Below are 19871 nucleotides of genomic sequence, written 5' to 3'. Positions count from 1 at the left end.
TTAATTACACCCAGAAATTACACACAGAAATTACACACTTTACATCATTTAAAACCAAACCGATCAAAAGCCCCATTGACTTCCATAGTAGGAATAAAGGAATACTATGGAAGTCAATGGGGCTTCTGATCCGTTTGGTTACACACATTCCTTTCCCCAATTTTTTTCTTTGTGTATATAAGAATAAAGTAATTTATACAGGTTTGTAACAACAAGACAGAGAGAGAAAATTATTAATTTAAATTTTGGGGTGAATCTCCCTTTACAGCACATTATTATTTGGGTTGAAGGTGTATTCATTTAAATTTTAGGCTTGAGGTGAGTATTTAAATTTAAGAGTAACACGTTTTCAGTTTCAGTCCAAAATGAATGCTTTATTTTTGTATTTATTCTTCCTATTAAAAGATTTTGTCAAGCATTTATTTATTGCCTATTTGCATAATAGATGAATAAATGAAGAGTTTGGTTCCAAAACGCAATAAATCCATTTTGACTAATTTGGGTAAAAACGTGTTTTCTATACCAAGAAAGTGACAAGATTACAAACTTTCACATATCATCTTTAGGTTATAATAACATAAAAAATTTAAATCTGTAATTAGATTTTCAAAGATTTATTATAAAAACTGATTATTTTTTTCCACAAAATGCAATAAATCCAAGTTTTTTTCAAAAATTCTATAAATCTATTGAATCATTATATGAATGTGCGTTAATCTTTGCCATGTTATATTCATTTAGTTGACTAGTGGTATACACTGATTAAAAAAATAAACATTAATGGTATAATAAAAAACACTTACTTTGTCATATTAAGAACTCTGTCATTGCTGCTGTTACACTTGGGACGTCGTAGCTGAACTTTTTTGACAGCGATCAGCTGTAAAATGTTTTGGTCCTGCTCGATTTTCATTGACTTCGAGTAAAATAATAGAAGGTTTTACATAAGATCCCCTGGGGTCAATGTGTTAGCATGACAGAAGCTTGATGCATTTGGGAGAACAAGCAACAGCCGACATTTTTCCGTCTCCCTAGTGCCTCTCACGTAAATTATTCGATTTTGATTGCTTACGTTTCTTCCCACAGAAAACCACCACTTTTGTTTTTGTTTGTTTGATGATCATGAAGTACAAAGTAGATGAGGAAAACTAAGATTCTGTGTGTATTCAACGCGCCGCCATTGTTGTTTACGATGTGTGGAATGGTGCTCTGTGATTTGTTGAGCGGATTTATTGCATTCTGCAGAGGAGGAGGAAGAGTGGCATTTATTGCGTTTTGGGAATAAAGGAGAAAAGATTACAGAATAACACGGTGGATATTGGATTTTGCAAAAGAATTTACTTTTTAATACTGACCTGATACAATACTGATTTTGGTGGTAACTCTTTTTTTTTTGTGTTTATCCCGTTTTGGAACCAAACTTTTCAAATGATCAAAGTCTTAAGAGAGTTTTATTGATTCTTACCAATGCATCACGCACCTCTAATATATATTTTTTTCATTCATGTTTTGTTTATTCCCGCATGTCCTACACATCACTGCATGAATCCAAGGTTGACCAACAGTGGGTAAGTGTCACTCGCACAATGTATGATATGATTAATATTTAAGTGGAGTCAATTCATAATAGTTCAGCACTAAACATACTTTAGATTTAACATCAGTGGTCAAGTCCTTAAAGAGTCCTTTAATTGCTATATAAAAAAAGAAAAACCTATATCATGTACTTGTACGATACCAGCAATGCTAAGGTCATAGGTTTAAATCTAATAAAAAGCCACCAACTGATAAAACGTATCTTGAATGAAGTCGTTTCGAATTAAAGCAAATGGAAAAATGTATATGTCGATTTTATTATCAGACCCTCAACTTTAATCACGTCACAAACTGTTTAATGTCTACCTCTCTCTCATGGCATAATGCTCCTTTCGTTTAAACGTGTGTAGAATTCTTCTATAGTAGTTGATGCTACTCTTTTCCAGCCCTCAAGTTAAGATGCTGACTTTATATATAAAGAGATATTCCTGCTAGCGGTGACACTTAACGTCAGTGGCCTCGTGCGGCGAGATCACCATTCCACCACGAAAAACCGGCACTTTTATTTTCACTTCTCTAGTATCGGGTTAAACGGTATTTCTCTGCTCTCAGCCAATTTTCTGACGTGCAGAATTGAAATTAATGGCCATCAGCGCGCGCCGCCGCGTTCCTGAAAGGCTTCATTGAAAAACAAAGAAAAGATTATTTTACCCGAGTTTGCCAGCCGCTTTATTTCAAAATACAAGGTTATGCTTTATAAACCGCCATCTCGCTGAAGTGACTCTAAAGTGGATGGCTACCAGATAAATGTTTTCAAAAGACATTATTGTTCTTTTGGTTTTCACACACACAAGCAAAGACCTCCATTATAATTTGCTCGATGCAAAAAAAAGCCCTCGCGATTTAGCCGTATAAAAAGCAAACATGGAAGTGTTAATTGAGGTAAAAAGTCCTCGAAATTCTCCATTTATGAAAAAACTGCCATTTCGTGTAAAGGAAAAATAGGGTGAAAAGAAAATTAGGGCTGCTGACAGTGACCTCTTAGCACCCTCAATTTGTCACCGATCTGCGCGCATTGTTGATTGAAATTTTTAATTTGGCTGTCCTTTAGATTCGCCGTGAATGGGCATTGTTGGCAGAGATGAACTTCTGCTTGCGGCTCGCAGCTTGTATGCAGCTAAGGCATCTATTCAGCGCTCTCAAATGGATGTTCTCTCTCCCAACCCTTTGCTTTCTTCTTCTCTCTTTCCCTCACGCCTTTTTTCACCATCACTTTCCACAAAATAGGTGAATAAGACTTATCAGACGTGAAATGGCGGATTAATTGAATGCAGTGTGAGCCTTTGGTTGCCGCAGCTGGACGGGTTCTTTAGAAAAACACAAGGCTGCCCTAATTGTGGCCCGCACAAAAAGTATCCTTCAAATTCCTTTGCCCTAAACGAGAGCAGGAATTCCATTCATCGGCATAATGGGCCTAATAGCTGCTTAACTCAGGCCTATTACACAGAAGGATTTTACCTTCTCCCAGAACATGTCTTTGTGAATGTGCCGGGAGAGGTTGTTCTTTTCGGACCGTTCGCGATCCATTTTGCCGTCGCTCGCTCGAATCAAGGTTTCCACCAATCGGCATTGTTCGCGCCCTCTATTAATTTCTCTTTGGAGAGCCTAACGTATTTGTTTACGTTTCTTGTCTCTGTTCTCTCCCTCTGTGTCCGCAGCAACAGTACCACTCGAAAATCGATGTCCTAATCGAAGAGGCCTTTAAGGAAATGATCTCCTCCTTAGTCTCAAAGGTACAGCCATTGTCTCGCCCTCTTCGGAGCTAACACATCGCACGACATCGAGATTTGGCTTTTGCCCATTATTCCCAACTGGCCTTCACCATGCATGAGCTTGACTATGTCAGAATATGCTGCTTTTTCATATTGTTTAAACTGGGTTTGAGTTGCATTCAGGGGAGGGGTGTAGCTGTACTTTACGTTTTTCACTGCACGATTCTCTGTCCTAAATTGTTCATTGTTGATTGCGCTAAAGGTCTGTTGTCACGCAAACATTTCTTCGCTTTCACAGTTTGCAGCTGTTTTAGACGGGGTGTTGTCCAAACTCTCACGATATGACGAGGGAACATTCTTTTCTTCCATCCTCTCTTTTACCGTAAGTATTTTCATGGTTATCCATACCCCGCCCCTTTCTGGTATCTCATTTCTGACTGATCAGTGATTTCTTAACAGGGCTATCCGTAAGCAAGTTCAGCTGGAATAAGTATGATTTGATTTTGCTTTGGAAACCTATAAAATTCAAATCCATAATTCGATTTTCAAAGATTTATTATTTTATCCACATAATGCAATAAATCCATGACAATTTTTTTTCAAAAGGCTATAAATCTGTTGAATCAATATATAAATGTGCATTAATCTTTGACATGTTATATTCATTTAGTTGACTAGTGGTATACACTGATTAAAAAAAATAAACATTCTTCCCCGTCACTTTTGCCATCAAAAAGTATTATTTTGTTTTTGTTTGTTTGTTGATCACGAAGTACAAAGTAGATGAGAAAAACTAGGATTCCGTATGAATTCAAAGCGCCGCCATTGTTGTTTACAGTGCATGGAATGGTGCGCTGTGATTTGTTGAGTGGATTTATTGCATTCTGAAGAGAAGGAGAAGTGGCATTTATTGCGTTTTAGGAAAAAGGGAGAAAAGATGACAGAATAACATGACGGATATTGGATTTTGCATAAAATTAAGAATGTACTTTTTAATACTGACCAGATACAAGACTTTGGCCATAACTCATTTAAAAAGATTGGCGTTTATCACATTTTGGAACCAAACTCTTCATATTATGCGACCCTGAATCATAAAAAAAAATTTTGTGATTGTCGTGGGCAAAAATTCTTGATCTTGCGTTTTTTTTTAAATGCGATGGAATATGCAGGATATTTTTTCAAAGTTTGCAGCTTTTCAATGATGTTCACGTTGCGTAATTACGTCACTTCATCACATACCCGTGGCAACATGGGACATGGCTGCGCTTGTGTGCAGTAAATGCAACATTTTTCAACTTTCTGCTAAGAGATGTGACTTTTTGCTACGAAAATACAGGATTATGAAATCATGCAGCCCCACATATTTTGCGTGCGGAAATCTGCAATTTATGCGCCAAAAGTGCGCGCTATTTGAAAAAATGCGCCCCTGCATAAATATGCGGACTTGCCTCATGACTTTGAACCATGCGATCGCATAATCACGTTTTTCTGGAGAGACTGCTATATATACTTTTTGTGTCTATATTTCACCCACAACAACAATTTTTGTTGTTGAATTTGTTGAATAGTAATAAAAATGCATTTAGGTTTAAGCTTTGTTGATGGGTTGTGTATGTGTACAGAAAGATTGGGACTTTACAATGCATCATTTTTCAACCAAAATATATTTAGCAGAGTTACTTTTCTCTGTTGCCTCCAAGGTAAAAGCAGCAGCCAAATATGTGGATGTCCCAGTAAGTTTTATTTGGAGGTATAAGTGGTAACTGTCTGCATGTTTCCAGCATGCCCTGTTCAAATGTTGTGTGTGTATGTGCTTGTGCATGCATTTATTTGTGTTTGTGTTGTATTATTTATTCAGCTTTGCCAAACATTTCTATCTTGCATTATTAGATTTTTTTAAGCATTATTTAGCAACATTACTATTACACGATTTGAGTTTTTTATCATTTGGGATTTATGGCAAAATGAAAGAGGGATTGGAGCGTCTTCGAGAGCTGGCTGTGCAAGACTAATTAGTAACCCGATTGGCTTAAAATCAGTCTCACGATCTGCCACCGTGTTGACAATAGGCAGTCACAAGCAGAGAAAGATGCTAATGAATCACCAGGAACCAAGACTGTGTTCAAAATGACGGCAGTGAGCAAGCAGAAAGAACGTAACGCTGAACCGAGACTACAGCGGTATTACAAACGGGCTTTATTTGTAAAAACATAAAGTATTTCACTCAACAAACCTCATTTTAGTTTTTTTTTAATGCAATGACATTCATTCCTGTATAAGTGTGGCTTTAATCCAAATACTTTTTTTGGTCCACTCTTCATGACAGCTACTAATAAGGTTTCCAGAAACGCCCAAAAAGTCACTCAAACCCCAGACGTTCCTGTGATCCAACACCCCGTCACTCCAGCTGAGCTCTTGGTATCCCATCTCCCCCTCAATTATATTGTAACCTCCACCTTGCGCTTTTGTACAGAAGGAAAAGCACTTTTCACGAAGCCGGAGAAGGAGGGGAAGACCTGGCTGTGGTCTGGCCATTCGCACCGAACATTGCCGGCTCTTGTCACGAAAGGTTAAGCTTCTCCGCTCCTTTGTGCAGTCTGCCCCTCAAGAGCTCGGGCTTTTTGGCGAGGTGCCCTCGCGATAGCTCTCCGTTTAACGCACTCGTTCGCACGTTCACACCCGCGCTAACACGCCTCACATTTCTCTTCGCATTAACGCTACCACAACAAAGTATTTACTCAAAACTTACAGATTTTCCAGAACCGAAACGCACACATTCGCACACCTGCACCTGGACGGTGAATGAAGCGGTGGCAGGAAGCCAGGTTAGCCGTCCTGTGTAATTACTGCGCATTTCGTCTCCGCTTCCCTTTCTACTGTTTCCCATCCACGCCGCTTATCCGCTCGGCTTAACCAGTCATTAACCTGGCGTTAATCTCACCGTCCCACACCTCTCCATTCATTCATTCACACACTCACACCCCGACCCACACCCAACTGCCCCTGCATTGTGTGGCCTGACGGATGGGGCTTGTTGTCCCTGGCTGGCTTTGTTGTGCTTATGGAAGACCCAAACTTGCATCTCTTCCCAAAACCTTTTGAGGTGCTTTAGTAGGAATAATAAAGGTACAAAAGCTGTCACTGGGGCGGCGCCCTTTGTATTTTACCTAAAGGGTTCATATTAGTACCTCGGTACATATCTGTACCTAAATAATGACAGCTTTTGTACTTTAATTTCTGACAGTGTACCTTTTCAGTAGCGTGACAGTAGTTTACCTTTTTTCCAAACAGTGTGGCTTTCCAGCAATCCAGCATGTCGCTTTTATTCATTTCAAAAGTCCACGTGTGGAATTTGATATTTTGTTTTGTACCGAGATGTTTTGTTAAACGCTGCTGTTCAACACAGTGATATAAATTAGGGTGCTGACAGAAGGTTGATGTTCAGATGTCTGAACGAAGGAAGGGGGGTACGGTTTCCAAGCCCTCGGGTTATATCAGCACTCGAGTCATGGGTGGGAAACGCGTCACAGCAATTATTGCACTATTTAGACGGTTTTCATGCTTGTAACACCCACAGTGTGAATAGAAATATTGTTTCACAGGTAAAAGGATCGCTTTTAACAGGTTATGTGTCGCTGCTGCTTTTTGTAGGGGGTTTAAACAGATGACATCAATATTTAATATGTGTGTTTGTATTTGATTTGGTGTTGGATTTGCTCACTCTGGTTGAAACAATAGTTGGTTGAAACAAAAATACTTTTGGACTTGAGCTTAGTACAAGTTTGTTTCTTTAGGTGAACTTTCTTAATTTAAAGGGACATTCCACTTTTTTTTTTAAATGTGCTCATTTTCCAGCTCCCCTAGAGTTAAACATTTGATTTTTACCATTTTGGAATCCATACAGCTGATCTCAGGGTCTGATGGTACCACTTTTAGCATAGCTTAGCATAATCCATTGAATCTGATTAGACCATTAGCATCGCACTAAAAAATAACCAGAGTTTCAATATTTTTTCTATATAAAACTTGACTCTTCTGTAGTGACATTGTGTACTAAGACCGACTGAAAATTAAAAGTTGCAGGAGGCGCAGTGATGTTATGCAGTGCCCCGAAAATGGTCCCCTGCTATTAAAGTTACCGTTTTCGGGCACTGCGTAATATCATTGCACCTGCTGCAGCCATGGTACAGCAGCAAAGTCCTTGATTATTACGCCAGAATGAGAGTATAGTTCCTAGCCAAATCTGCCTAGAAAATCAATACTTTTAGTTTTCTGTCGGTCTTTGTGCACGATGTAGCTACGGAGGAGTCGGGTTTTAAATGGGAAGGATGTCGCAACTCTTTGGTTGTTTTTTTAGCGCAGCCGCAATGCTAGTGGTCTGGTCACATTCGGTGGATTATGCTAAGCTATGCTAAGAGTGGTAGCGCCAGATCCGAGATCGGTTGAATGGATTGCAAAACTTTAAAAATCAAATGTTTAACTCTAGAGGAGCTGGAAAATGAGCATATTTTCAAAAAAAGTGGAGTGTCCCTTTAATGCACCTAATGCGTGTAAGTGAACATTATTAATATGTTTGTTGATATAATTTGCTTTGCAACCACAAAAATGAAACTAACATAACATAAATGTAATGATATAAAATCTTTTGTCACTTCCTTTTGACAGAAACCTGGTATGGATCTTGCAGACACCTACATCACCTTTGTAAGGCAGAACCAAGACATTCTGCGAGACCGTGTGAATGATGAGGTGTACACAGAGAAGATCTTTGATGTAAGTTTCAGCTGTACAGAGATCAGATCTCTTTTCTTGGACTGCAACAAACACGGATTGTAGGCAACAGTTTACTTCCTGGGATTGGTGATGTAGACAAGACCAACATTATCATAATTCCCCCCGCTTCAGACTCACAGCCTGTAAATTAACTCCTGTTAACATTGCGTTGTGAGCGAATCTTTCAGACATGGAAAGGAGCGTGTACTTTTAAAGGAAAACACCACCGTTTTTCAATATTTTACTATGTTCTTAGCTCAACTTAGATAAATTAATACATGCCTATCTTTTTTCAATGCATGCACTTTTAATCTTTGTACAGCGCCTCATGAATCTGTTAGCATTTAGCCTAGCCCCATTCATTCCTATGGCTCCAAACAGGGATGAATTTAGAAGCCACCAAACGCTTCCATGTTTTCCATATTTAAAGACTGTTACATGAATAGATACACGAGAAAGTATGGGGGCACAAAATAAAACTTTTTTTTTTTTGAGCCATGGGAATGAGTGGGGCTGGGCAAAATGCTGACACATTCAAGAAGCGCTGTACAAAGATTAAAAGTGCACGCATTAAAAAAAAAAGATGGGTATGTATTAATTCATCTAAGTTGAGGTAAGAACATAGTAAAATATTGAAAAACTGTGGTGTTTTCCTTTAACTATTAAAGCTATACATTCACTTCAATTCATTGATTTATAATATAGCACTTTACAACTGCACCAGTATATCAAACTGCTGTACAATCAAGATACACAAAAACAATATAAAAGTACATGCATTAAAAGAAAACATAAAACACCCGATTTAAAAAAAAACATACATTACTAAGATAGATACTAGCTCACCCTCTTAAAGGCATTCAAGTGAAATGAACTTAAAGGGATTGTTCAACCAAAAATGATCATTTATTCACCCTCATGTTGCTACAAATCTGTATACATTTTTTATGCTGATGAACACAAGAGAAGATAGTTTGAGAAATGTTTGTAACCAAACCGATCATGAGCCCCATTCACTTCCATAGTATCCTTTTATCCCACTATGACAGTGAATGGGGTTCATGATGGGTTTGGGAAGAACATTCCTCAAAATATCTTCTCTTGTGTTCATCATAACACAAAGAAATGTATACAGATTTGTAACAACATGAGGGTAAGAAAATTAGAGAAATTTCATTTTTGGGTGAACTATCCCTTTAAGATGATCAATACATGTAAGGAATACCCATAATCCCTTGTGTCTGAATATTTTGATTATTTATGCTTTTAGACAGAATAAGAACTGATAAGAACTACTATTTATTTACTAAATAAATCTACTAAATATTTGTTAATATATGTCATAGAGGTTTTAGCTACTATATTTAAAATGTTGTTTTGTTGTAAATTATAATTTTATGAAGTCACCGATCAGGTGATCAGTGTTTACTACACTGAAAATATGTGTCAAATCACAGTTTTTTGTGTGTTTCTGTGGAGCATCACAGAATTTTGTGTTATAATACCTTTATAAGTAATATAAATTACCTAATAATAGAAAAATGTAATGCTCACTTTGTTATACAGAACAATTGACATTACAAATTATTTCAAGTTAAATCAACTTAAAATTAAGTTTATTGACCTTGCTGAATTATATTGGAATTACTAGAAATTTTAAATCAAATACTCTGGTTTTAGTTCACATTACTTAAATTTTTTTAGGGCAACAACTTTCCTCAATTTTTACAAATAAAATGAACTTGTCCAGGTTTACGGTGTGCTAGGATAAGGCTACATGTAGTGTAGCTGTTTCTATTTATCTAGGTTAATACACTAGGGTCTAATTTAAGTCAGAGACTACTAAATAATTAAAGTATTAATTGATATATTATTTTTAACAGTTTGAGTTGATTAACATAAATTAAATCATTTGGTATGTCTTAACTTTTCTCTAATAAAAACATGGGATCAAGCTGAGGAAATCTGGTTATTACAAATCTGCTTATTAGATTAGTGACCGAAAAATAGTTTTTTAATATTTCATGTTGTTTTTAAATACTTATTTATTTCCAGTTCACAATTTTTTATAAATATTAGCCATTTGTTTTAATATCACACATTTTCCACTTAAAAAGCAACACTCATGTTAAGTAATGTAGCCTATGCCTGTGCACAACATTGTCTGTCCATCCTTCCCGGCCCCTCTCTTCAGCTGTAGGTATTGTAGACCCGACGCAAAGGGGGTTAGAGGGGTGGGGAAAGTTTTTGTAGGAAGGCCTCAACAAGAGCACTCATGAGCCCACTGTGACCACTTCCAGCGCCTGAATACTCACCCGGGACTCCTGTTGACCTCAGAAAGAGAGAGCTCGATGTTATCAAGTACACCCAGCTAAATATGCTACTACTACCTTATTTTTGTTCAATACGCATGTTTTGGAAACAGCAGATCTATACAATGACACAAACACTCCTGAGGGCACACACAAACATAAACTGGCTTTGAAAAGTTTCTAGATTGGAAAGATGCACTGTTTGTTGCCTCCTCTCGATTCATTAGACCCTCGGCGAGGCCGCCAATGGCACCGTATGGAAACAGACGAGAGGAATGGATGTGCCCCGCGCCCCAACAGCTCCTAATGCGTGTCAGACAAACACAGTCATGTATCGGGAGACGACTCGGAGAGAGGTCGCCGCGTGTCACCACAGAAGCTTCCTCATCAAACACACCGTGTGCACATTTGTGCCGAGCGTCTCTTTATACGCATCAATCGCCTAATCTAATTTCTCTCGAATCTCTCCGGTTAACTGTTTGGTGGAAATATATATATATTTTCACCTACAATTGTGGCTCACAATCTGACGTACGTCAGTAGATGCGTAAGGAAATCAAAAAATCAGTCTGCCGTCTGTTTGTCCGCGGATGCTAAATCACCGTGATTAGGAAAGTGATGAGGTCCACACGGCCTTCAGCCCGGTCACAGGTGTGGATCCTGCCCTCCCCTGCCTCTCTAATGAACCACACAAGAGGACACTTAAGGCCGTGATTACCAACACTCGGAGATTCATCTGACGACCACTGATATGAAGAAATGCATTGGAGTTCCTTCACCTCCAACAATTAGGGCACCGCCGTATGCGCTTCAATCACGTGCCTTTCCGTTAAATTGGAAATAAAGCCCGACTGTAATCAAGTATGAAAAATTAGATAAATGAAAACCGGATCGATGATGCTACTTGGTGATGTTTTAAAAAGAAACGGGCAACCTTGTAACCTGACTGGATATGGTAATTTGTATCCAAACACACGCCTAATATCATATTCCAAGTGTCTAGTCATACCGGACAATCGTTTTTCACTTTTTATATCACTTCCAGATATATTAGACTGGAGATGGAGTCAAAGGGTCCCCGCGCGAAGCAATTCACCTTTCTGATTAAAGAGCTCGCTGCTTTATGTTTGTTTTTTTTTTCTTTTATGGCTGTCGTGCCCATTTAGCATCTTGGAAGAACGCGGCATAATGTCAAATCACTGAGAGTCTGGCCTTCTGCGTCTCTAATTATATAAGGTGTCCTCGGGTGGAATAAAATGAATGCGTTATCAAGTAATATTAATACACAGTGTTGAGTGTCCCCTTCACACACACATTCAAGTGTTAGCCTTGTAATTAGTAGGTTCAGTATCTTTAGCTGTAATCGGTTTATTATGTGCGAAAGTGACCTCAGATCATACTTAGGGCAGGAGAAGATACTTACAGCAAGTTCAGTAATAAGCGGTGAATTAATGAACCAGACTCTTAATACCGTCATACATTTAAACAGGTAATCGTGCTTTTAATGCAGCTTGTATGTTTTCACCTGAATGAATTGAAGTATCAGGTTTAATAAAAATCAGAAATGACTTTTTTTGCAATAATGATTCGCCGACTCGATTTTCAATTTGCTGGCACAATTGTGTAATTGTATAAAAGGCAGTTTTGTACTTAACCAAAAGAGGACCTTTATTATACCCCGCCTAAATCACATCTTTTATTAGCTTAAAACGAGGTTTTGTGCTTCGTATTTTATGTCCCCTTTAGGTCAAGGTTTATCTCTCTCTCTCTTCACATTCACAGCAATGGTACAACTCTTTCATGAAGGCAGTGTGCGTGTGGCTGACAGACAGGCTGGACCAGCAGCTGCATGTTTACCAACTCAAAACTCTCATCAAGATTGTCAAGGTAAAAAGAGAAGAATACAGCGCTAATCGGCCGTGACAAAAGTGTCAAGTTCGGCTTGGCTGCACGAGGAATTCCATTAGCCGGAAAATAAGAGATTCATTAGTACACGAGTGCCACATATTGTCCTTCAAACTATTGCTTTATAATTAAGAGTATTTGTCCTGTCTCTTCGCACAGAAGTCCTACCGCGACTTCCGACTACAAGGCGTGCTGGACGGCACCTTGAACAACAAGAGCTACGAGACGGTTTACAACCGGCTCACGATCGAGGAAGCCACGGCGGCCGTGTCTGCGGCCGACGGCCTGCAGGGCATCACCATGAGGGACAGCGATGAAGAGGAAGGTTAATATGAGCACCTACATGGATAGTCGATAGATACAAAGAGGCCAGATTTCAGCTCACACTCCAGCAAGTGCCCTCTTGTCATCACCACGCTTGTACAAAAACTCTCATTGGCCACTTACAGACGAGCTACGGTGTCTCTTTCTGTCGTTCTGTATTTGATGTGCGTGATATGGTGGCCCGTCGCGTTACCAGGCAGCCTCGGCTCGTGATTGTCCGAAATGCTAGCGGGATGCACTCGTAGATGCTGATTTCCAAATGTTTACACAGAGGCCAACCATTGATTTGTTTGGGTATCATATAGGCACGGTGTACCGGAATGAAGGATAGAATACAGAGCGTGATAGTGTCTGCTTACAGTATGTGCCGTTTTCTGCATCAGCTTGGGATCCTCAGGCCAAAGCCATAAATATGGTGAATGAAATGCTAGTTGTTCACTGTTTAGCCAATGAAATCGTGACACTGTTTCACTCAATAGCTATGATAGAAGTTACAGTTGAGTGTATCTTGTATAGTACTGTATGTTGTCAATGTCTATGTTTCAGATCAACGAATATGTCTATATGAATTTTAACAAGAGTTGTATATTTCTATCGTCTTTGTGCACCTGAGTTTGTCCAGGTGTCTTTTAAATGTGCTAAAATTAAAGTGTTTTTAATGTCACATACCTGGTCTTTTATGTCTGTGTTATTTATTATATATTATATTTATTATTATATATATATATATGAATTTATCTAACACACATGTATATAATGAATATGAATATAAAATGGTCAGAGGAGACTTGATGGATAATTATGTAAGTAATTATGTAAATATGTTTAAACAACATTCAGCCTTCCTCAAAAATAAATTTAATGTATATTCCTTAAAATGATATTTTATATATATATTACTGTAGGTAAATGTATATACTATTTATATTACTGTAGGTAAATGTATATACTATTTATATTTACATAAAAAACCAGACTGTCATTTAACCAACTTTATATAAAACTCTTCAATTAATTGAAAGCAGCTTGGTAAAAATTGCTATTGTTGTATATCTTTATTTACAGATATTGTTGGTTTATGTAAAGCTGCAGTATGAAGTTTTGTTATTTCCATAAGACCCGGACTCACTGCACTTTAAAAGACCTTCATATTTATTTTGCAATACATTTTACAAATTTAAAAATAGGGTTTAAAAAAATAAATAGGGTATTGACCGTATAAAAGCCTACTATTAGAATAATGTCCCCATTTACATTACATTTACCGATTTATTATTTCCTGGTCTTTAGGATAAATATTTAAATAGTAAGAAATAATTATGGTAAGACGTAGTTAAATTAAAACGTTATTACTTATTTTATGCAAAATAAAAACGCAACAAGGCCGAAAATAGACAACTGTGAACGTTATAGCCATAACTATAAAACTATTTTGCCATTTCTGGCATTTGTTTACTGTGGAATTTTTTTATTTAATAGTTATTACATTTTATTTACTAGTCTAAACCAGAGACCTTGACTGAACGAAGAACAAATGAAAATCTTATTTCAAACTGATTTTTTTCTGCCTACAAATAAAGCATGATAATAAGGCCAAAACATATGAAATCATATTAGTTGTATTTCTTTTGTAGAAAAAATTTAGTTCATTTGAAATGCGAGGATGCGTATAAATAAATTCCACTTTGGCGTGCATACGCCAGTCCTTCCCATTCACTTAAAGGGTGCATCTTTTTTTGTCGTTTCATTTATTGGTTTCTCTTTTTTTTCTTCAGTTTTTTCGCTTGGGTTTAGGGTTAGATTTTAGATTTGCTTAATGAGGTTATTTAATATACAGGTTTCTCCATGTTTTTGACCATATTTAAGCCATGGTCGCTTGGAGTTGGGGTTAGAGTTGGGGTTTGGGTTAGGATGTCATTTTTATATAACAAAAGTTGTTCTAACCCTAAACCCAAGCGAAAATGGTAAAAAATAGCAACAAAATTGAGAAACCAATAAAGAAAACGACAAAAAAGATGCACCGTTTAAGTGAATGGGAAGGACTGGCGTATCATATGCACGCCAAAGTGGAATTTGGCGTATATGTATTGCACGAGTTTTACACTTCGTGCTATTTATACGCATTTTCAGGAGACTGGGCTGGAAATATGATAAAACCATTTCTCCAGTCAAATCATTGAAGAGTGGACAATAAAAAGAAATCCATTTAATTATCTTCCTAAAATGAACAAATTAAAATCGAGCTCATTTTCAAATTATAATCACATTTATTTTTATATTACATTCAGACTTTTAAATGCCTGCTTGAGCATATTTTACCTCCTAAAAATAAACGCCAAAAAAGCAAACACCAAAAGACATTAAAATGCATTTTATGTCCTATTATCGTTACATAGGACTTATTTTCCCATTTCCCAATTGAGGAAATCCGAGGAGAAGCATATGACAATGAGGCGACGGCTTGTTAGTGAAAAAGCTTCAAATTGCAGGTTATTTCACACCCATCTGCTACCAACTGAACAGCAGTCACAATTAGCAATGTTCTCAAGCCTCCCTAAAAACACAAACATTATCAGTTTAGCGCAATTGTTGTTCGTCCATAGACATTACAAAAATATACACATGACTAAGTAATGTAGCCCATATTAAAAAGTAAATAATAATTATTAAAACCGTTTAAACGTCAGACAAGTCCTCGACGCAGTAATTGTTTAATATGTTACCTTTTTAGATTAATCCTTCAAGAATGATTTCTTCGCATTGAGTGAGTGAGTATCAATTCTATTTCGCACTGCCTTCACTTCTTTCTCTCTTTCTCTCTCTCTCTCTCTCTCTCTCTCTCTCTCTCTCTCTGTGTGTGTGTGTGTGTGTGTGTGTGTTTATGAGTTTGCGTTTGGAAACGAAGGTTGTGGATCGAAATTGTTTTTTTTCTATCTTTTTTGTGTTTGCATAGTGTTTTACTAATTACACATGAATGTTAAACAAATTAATAATTTCAATAGAAAATAATAATTCCGCTCATTTTGTCACATTTAGTTAGATTATGTACACATTCAACAAAAATAAATTATATGACCTTTCGTTATTCAAATAGGCTACTTTCGCCTTTGGTCACTTTGAGACCTTTATCACTATGTCCAAATATTCTGTATCTGGTACAGAGAATTACGCAGCGCAAAGATTATTGGTTCGATTCCAAGAACACACAAACTGCTTATAAACGTGTTGTAAACAATGCAAAGTGCATAGTAAATTGCTTAGGATAAAAGCATCTGCAAAATGCGTAAAATGTAATTGTATCCATTAAATATATTACGTTGTATGCTATATTTATTGTGCTTCCTCATAATCTACGCAAAAACTGAGGCATTATATTTGATGATAAACCAGGTAAAAAAAACAAAATCGCCCCCAAATCTGTTCAAAACCTGCAATCTGACTCACGTGTGAATACACAATGTTAAATAAAGTAAAACAAGGTAAGGTGGAGTTTTCGCATGTCAGATGTTGACAAACACGCACGCAGTGATCCCGGCAGCGCGCGCCTGTCATGTTGCGTGAGGTAAAGTGATGTCACAGTGAAGTGCGAGGGGACACGAGATTCGCCAAACGCGTATAGTTAAGCAGGACGCGCGCGGTAATAAAGAGCACCTTCTTGAGTTAGTCACCCATAGCAGTGTGCAGGAGGAGAGAGAGAGAGAGAGAGAGAGAGAGAAAGTCTCTGGTGATTGATATAACTAAATCGAGCATCTGGCTGCTTTACGTGCCTTTGACGTGCGAGTTGCGCTATTGACAAAACGCGCTTTATTGAGCAATCCGGGGCGGACATAAGTGCCGATTGTCCGCAATTGACAGCCAGGGGGCCCGAGCAGACCAAGACTGATGATGATGATGTCTTTTCTTGCGGGTCACTGAGAGGAATCAAACTTATCTGAGGAGTAGCACACGGCACAGGTAAAGGTGTTGCGCGCAGAGTCATGGAGAGCGCACTTTGCCACTCAGCGGGAATATTCGGCGCCCCTTCGGCTTCGGGAAGTTTAACGACCGGAGGAAACATGATGACCGGCTCCAAACCTCTCGCTTTTTCGATCGAAAGGATTATGGCGAGGACGCCCGAGCCAAAGTCGATACCGTTGCCGAACTTTTTTCACGCTCCCGTGGGGAAAGCGGATCCCAAGCAGACTCCCGCCCCGCTGCACTGCATGATACCGCTCATGCCGCTCGCCTGCGAGCCGTCCCATAAACTGCACATCAATGGATTAGACGCCAATCATCCCGACGCTTTCTCGTACAATGCGAGCGAATTGGTTAGCATTGGCTTGAATTACAAAAACGAGCAGCAAGACGCGACCCCGACCATCGGACAACACAAACTATTTCGCCCACGCGTGGTGAACCAGTCGTCGTTCCACGCGATGGGAGCCGCCGTGTGTTACCTGAACTGCGGGGAAACTGCGTGTACGCCACACGCGGGTCTGGTCAACCTTCACCCCATGGCTTCGTATCTGCTCAACAGCCCTCTTCACGCGCGTCAGAGGAGCATTTTTTCCACGGAGAAGAGCAAAGCGTGCGGTGCCGTGGACAGGTATCCTATTAACGTGTCTTTTAAGGAGCTTTCTCAGACGCATCTGCACCATTACGTCAAGGAGAGCGCACAGATGCTGTCCGAGAAACTATTCAAGAACTCCGCCAAATTAAACAGCGGCTCCCCACAAACCAAACCAAAGGTGTTTACATGTGAAGTCTGCGGAAAGGTGAGACGCGCGAGATTCCCTATTTTTTTTTTTTTAACACAGGTTACATTACTCGGTTTAACGCAAAGTGCATTTCACGTTTCCAGGTGTTCAACGCACACTATAATTTAACGCGTCACATGCCGGTGCACACTGGAGCCAGACCGTTTGTGTGCAAAGTGTGCGGCAAAGGCTTCAGACAAGCGAGTACTCTCTGTCGCCATAAAATCATCCATACTCAGGTAATACTGCGCATAATATTACAATAAACCTAACTGGTTGTTTTCATCAACATAATTATTTCTGAAAGTATCTGTTAGAGTAAATAGGAAAATAGGACTGTTTATAAATTATATTAAATATAGTCAACATTTGATGTGGATCAAAACGGTTATTTAAGTTGTCCTATAAAATAATGGGTATTGGGGGATTGGTTTTATGTTAACTTTTATCAAAGGTTTTGATCCACTTTGAATGTTGACTAGTGTATTATAAAATATATACATGACATCGTTTTATTTTCCTTGTAAAATCGTAACTTTTTGTGGATGTTGTATTTATTATTTTTACGTATTGGTTTATTTATAAATTATTTTTTTAAGGAATTTTTCGTTATTTAGTTTAAAACGTTAGTATAAAATGTAACGAATTAATTATTATTAATTTTGTTAATAAAATACAGCTTAAAATGTTTATCGTAGTATAATTATTACATATTATCATATTTTAATTAAGAAATACAACCATCCTGTTGTTAATTTTTCGTCTTTTTTATTTTATCCGTTAATCGTTCATTCTACAAATAAAGGTTTCTAAAAGGTTCTTTGTCAGGCTACATGATTTCATATAAAGCGTTTAAACACGGGTCATATTATGCCCTTTCTCGAAATCTTGGTTCTGTTTCTGGGGTGCACTTGAATACTTTTTGTTGCACAAAGGGTGCTTTGTAGTGGAATAATGTTCTTTTAAATTGTAAGAAAGAGACCAAAAATAAATCGTTGAGAACCTTTTAAAACCTTTATTTTTTTATTTGTTGTTTTAAACTGGTTTATTCGTTAAATGAATAAATAGTGCATTAAATAGGCTATATTTAATAATCGAATGACAGCACAAGTTCTACTAATGTTTCTCCCGTATGTGTGCAGGAAAAACCGCACAAATGCAACCAATGTGGTAAAGCTTTCAACCGAAGTTCAACTCTCAACACCCATACGAGAATTCATGCGGGATACAAACCTTTCATTTGTGAATTCTGCGGCAAAGGATTTCACCAAAAAGGTAAACAAATCCGCTTTTATGGGGTTTTATATTTAATCATGTCACCTTATTGCTATTCCTAATTTAAAATTAAATATTGACAGATAGATATATGTATGTTTAGTGTTATATTTATTGTGATTGACTGCTCACATGATCGTTTTATTTTTTTTTTTAAGGTAACTACAAAAACCACAAATTGACTCACAGCGGAGAGAAACAGTTTAAGTGCAATATCTGCAACAAAGCATTCCACCAGGTGTACAACCTTACATTTCACATGCACACGCACAACGACAAGAAGCCTTTCACGTGTCCTACATGCGGAAAGGGTTTCTGCAGGAACTTTGATCTTAAAAAACACATTAGGAAACTGCACGATATTTCCCCAGGACCCCATTCACCACCAACACCCAATGGAAATCTGGAGGGTCAGTAAAATTCCTTTACTTGCCGTCGAAGTTGGATTCATCAACAATGATCAATGACGTTTTAAAAAAATATGTAACAACGCATGCAACGTTTTATTTTATTTTTTTTATGTATTTTTATTATTATATTACTGGTCCATCATCATTGTTGAAGCTTGTCTGTGAATGGTTGATTATTGCATAATTATTTTTACTCTCAGGGTAACGACAGTCTTATTTATTTTAAACGAAACTGTTGTCATTGTCTTAAAGAGAGTAATGGAAACCCAGTAATTCGTGTGACCACTGTGTATTTTAGCCTTTATTTTATACATTTATTTATTTTATAGGCTACAGTTCTTTGTATTAGCTATATATTGTTTGCCAACTGTAAACGTTTTGTTAATTCAGTGTGAATATATATGCAAGGTTTTGTTGTATATTTCTAATGACACCTGATCTGTCAAAATATTATAAAAAAATATGATAAAGAAATTAAGGAAGCAAAAGAAATAAATATCTTATGCTATTTTTTACGGTTATGTTGTATACAGGTCTTGTTGTAAAGAAAGTCTTGCGAATAATAGATCATATTATTGATCAAATTTGTGAAGTCTTTAATTATTAAAAAGATATGGACCATATAAATATCAAGCAACGTTTAGTCGAAGCAACGACAAACAATTGTGCTTGAAGTATAATATAAAACATAAATACGAAGATGAGAATAATAATAATAATTCAATATCGTTGTGTATCATTATTACATTTGTAGCAACAGTTATCTGAAAACAATATGATGAATTTGTTTTAGGTACACAAGAAGAAAAGTCTCCATCTAGTGGA

At 37.5% G+C, this 19871-nt stretch overlaps 2 protein-coding genes across 12 annotated transcripts in view; both read left to right on the top strand.

Moving 5' to 3' along the window:
- Positions 1–13289, top strand: part of cadps2 (Ca++-dependent secretion activator 2) — a 150093-nt gene extending 136804 nt beyond the window's left edge. For 4 of the 11 annotated variants that reach the window (XM_073868780.1, XM_073868782.1, XM_073868779.1 and 1 more), the window contains 7 exons: positions 1554–1568; positions 3255–3329; positions 3607–3690; positions 5012–5044; positions 7977–8084; positions 12179–12283; positions 12461–13289. In XM_073868780.1, coding sequence (XP_073724881.1) covers positions 1554–1568; positions 3255–3329; positions 3607–3690; positions 5012–5044; positions 7977–8084; positions 12179–12283; positions 12461–12631 — 591 coding nt within the window. In that variant the 3' untranslated portion in view covers positions 12632–13289. The remainder of the gene's footprint in view (positions 1–1553; positions 1569–3254; positions 3330–3606; positions 3691–5011; positions 5045–7976; positions 8085–12178; positions 12284–12460) is intronic. The other 7 variants (XM_073868784.1, XM_073868781.1, XM_073868788.1 and 4 more) reach the window with 4 other exon arrangements.
- A 2308-nt stretch (positions 13290–15597) lies between these two features.
- fezf1 (FEZ family zinc finger 1) lies at positions 15598–19595 on the top strand. The gene is made up of 4 exons (XM_055191553.2): positions 15598–17379; positions 17466–17600; positions 18504–18636; positions 18795–19595. Exons 1-4 carry the CDS (start codon positions 16603–16605, stop codon positions 19052–19054), a joined length of 1305 nt encoding a protein of 434 aa, XP_055047528.1. The 5' UTR covers positions 15598–16602; the 3' UTR covers positions 19055–19595.
- Positions 19596–19871: the final 276 nt, after the last annotated feature.

Source organism: Misgurnus anguillicaudatus, chromosome 6 (assembly GCF_027580225.2).
Source record: "Misgurnus anguillicaudatus chromosome 6, ASM2758022v2, whole genome shotgun sequence".
NCBI classification, from domain to species: Eukaryota; Metazoa; Chordata; class Actinopteri; order Cypriniformes; family Cobitidae; genus Misgurnus; species Misgurnus anguillicaudatus.
Note: the sequence above shows the minus strand (reverse complement) of the source record. Positions and strands in the feature narration are given on the sequence as shown.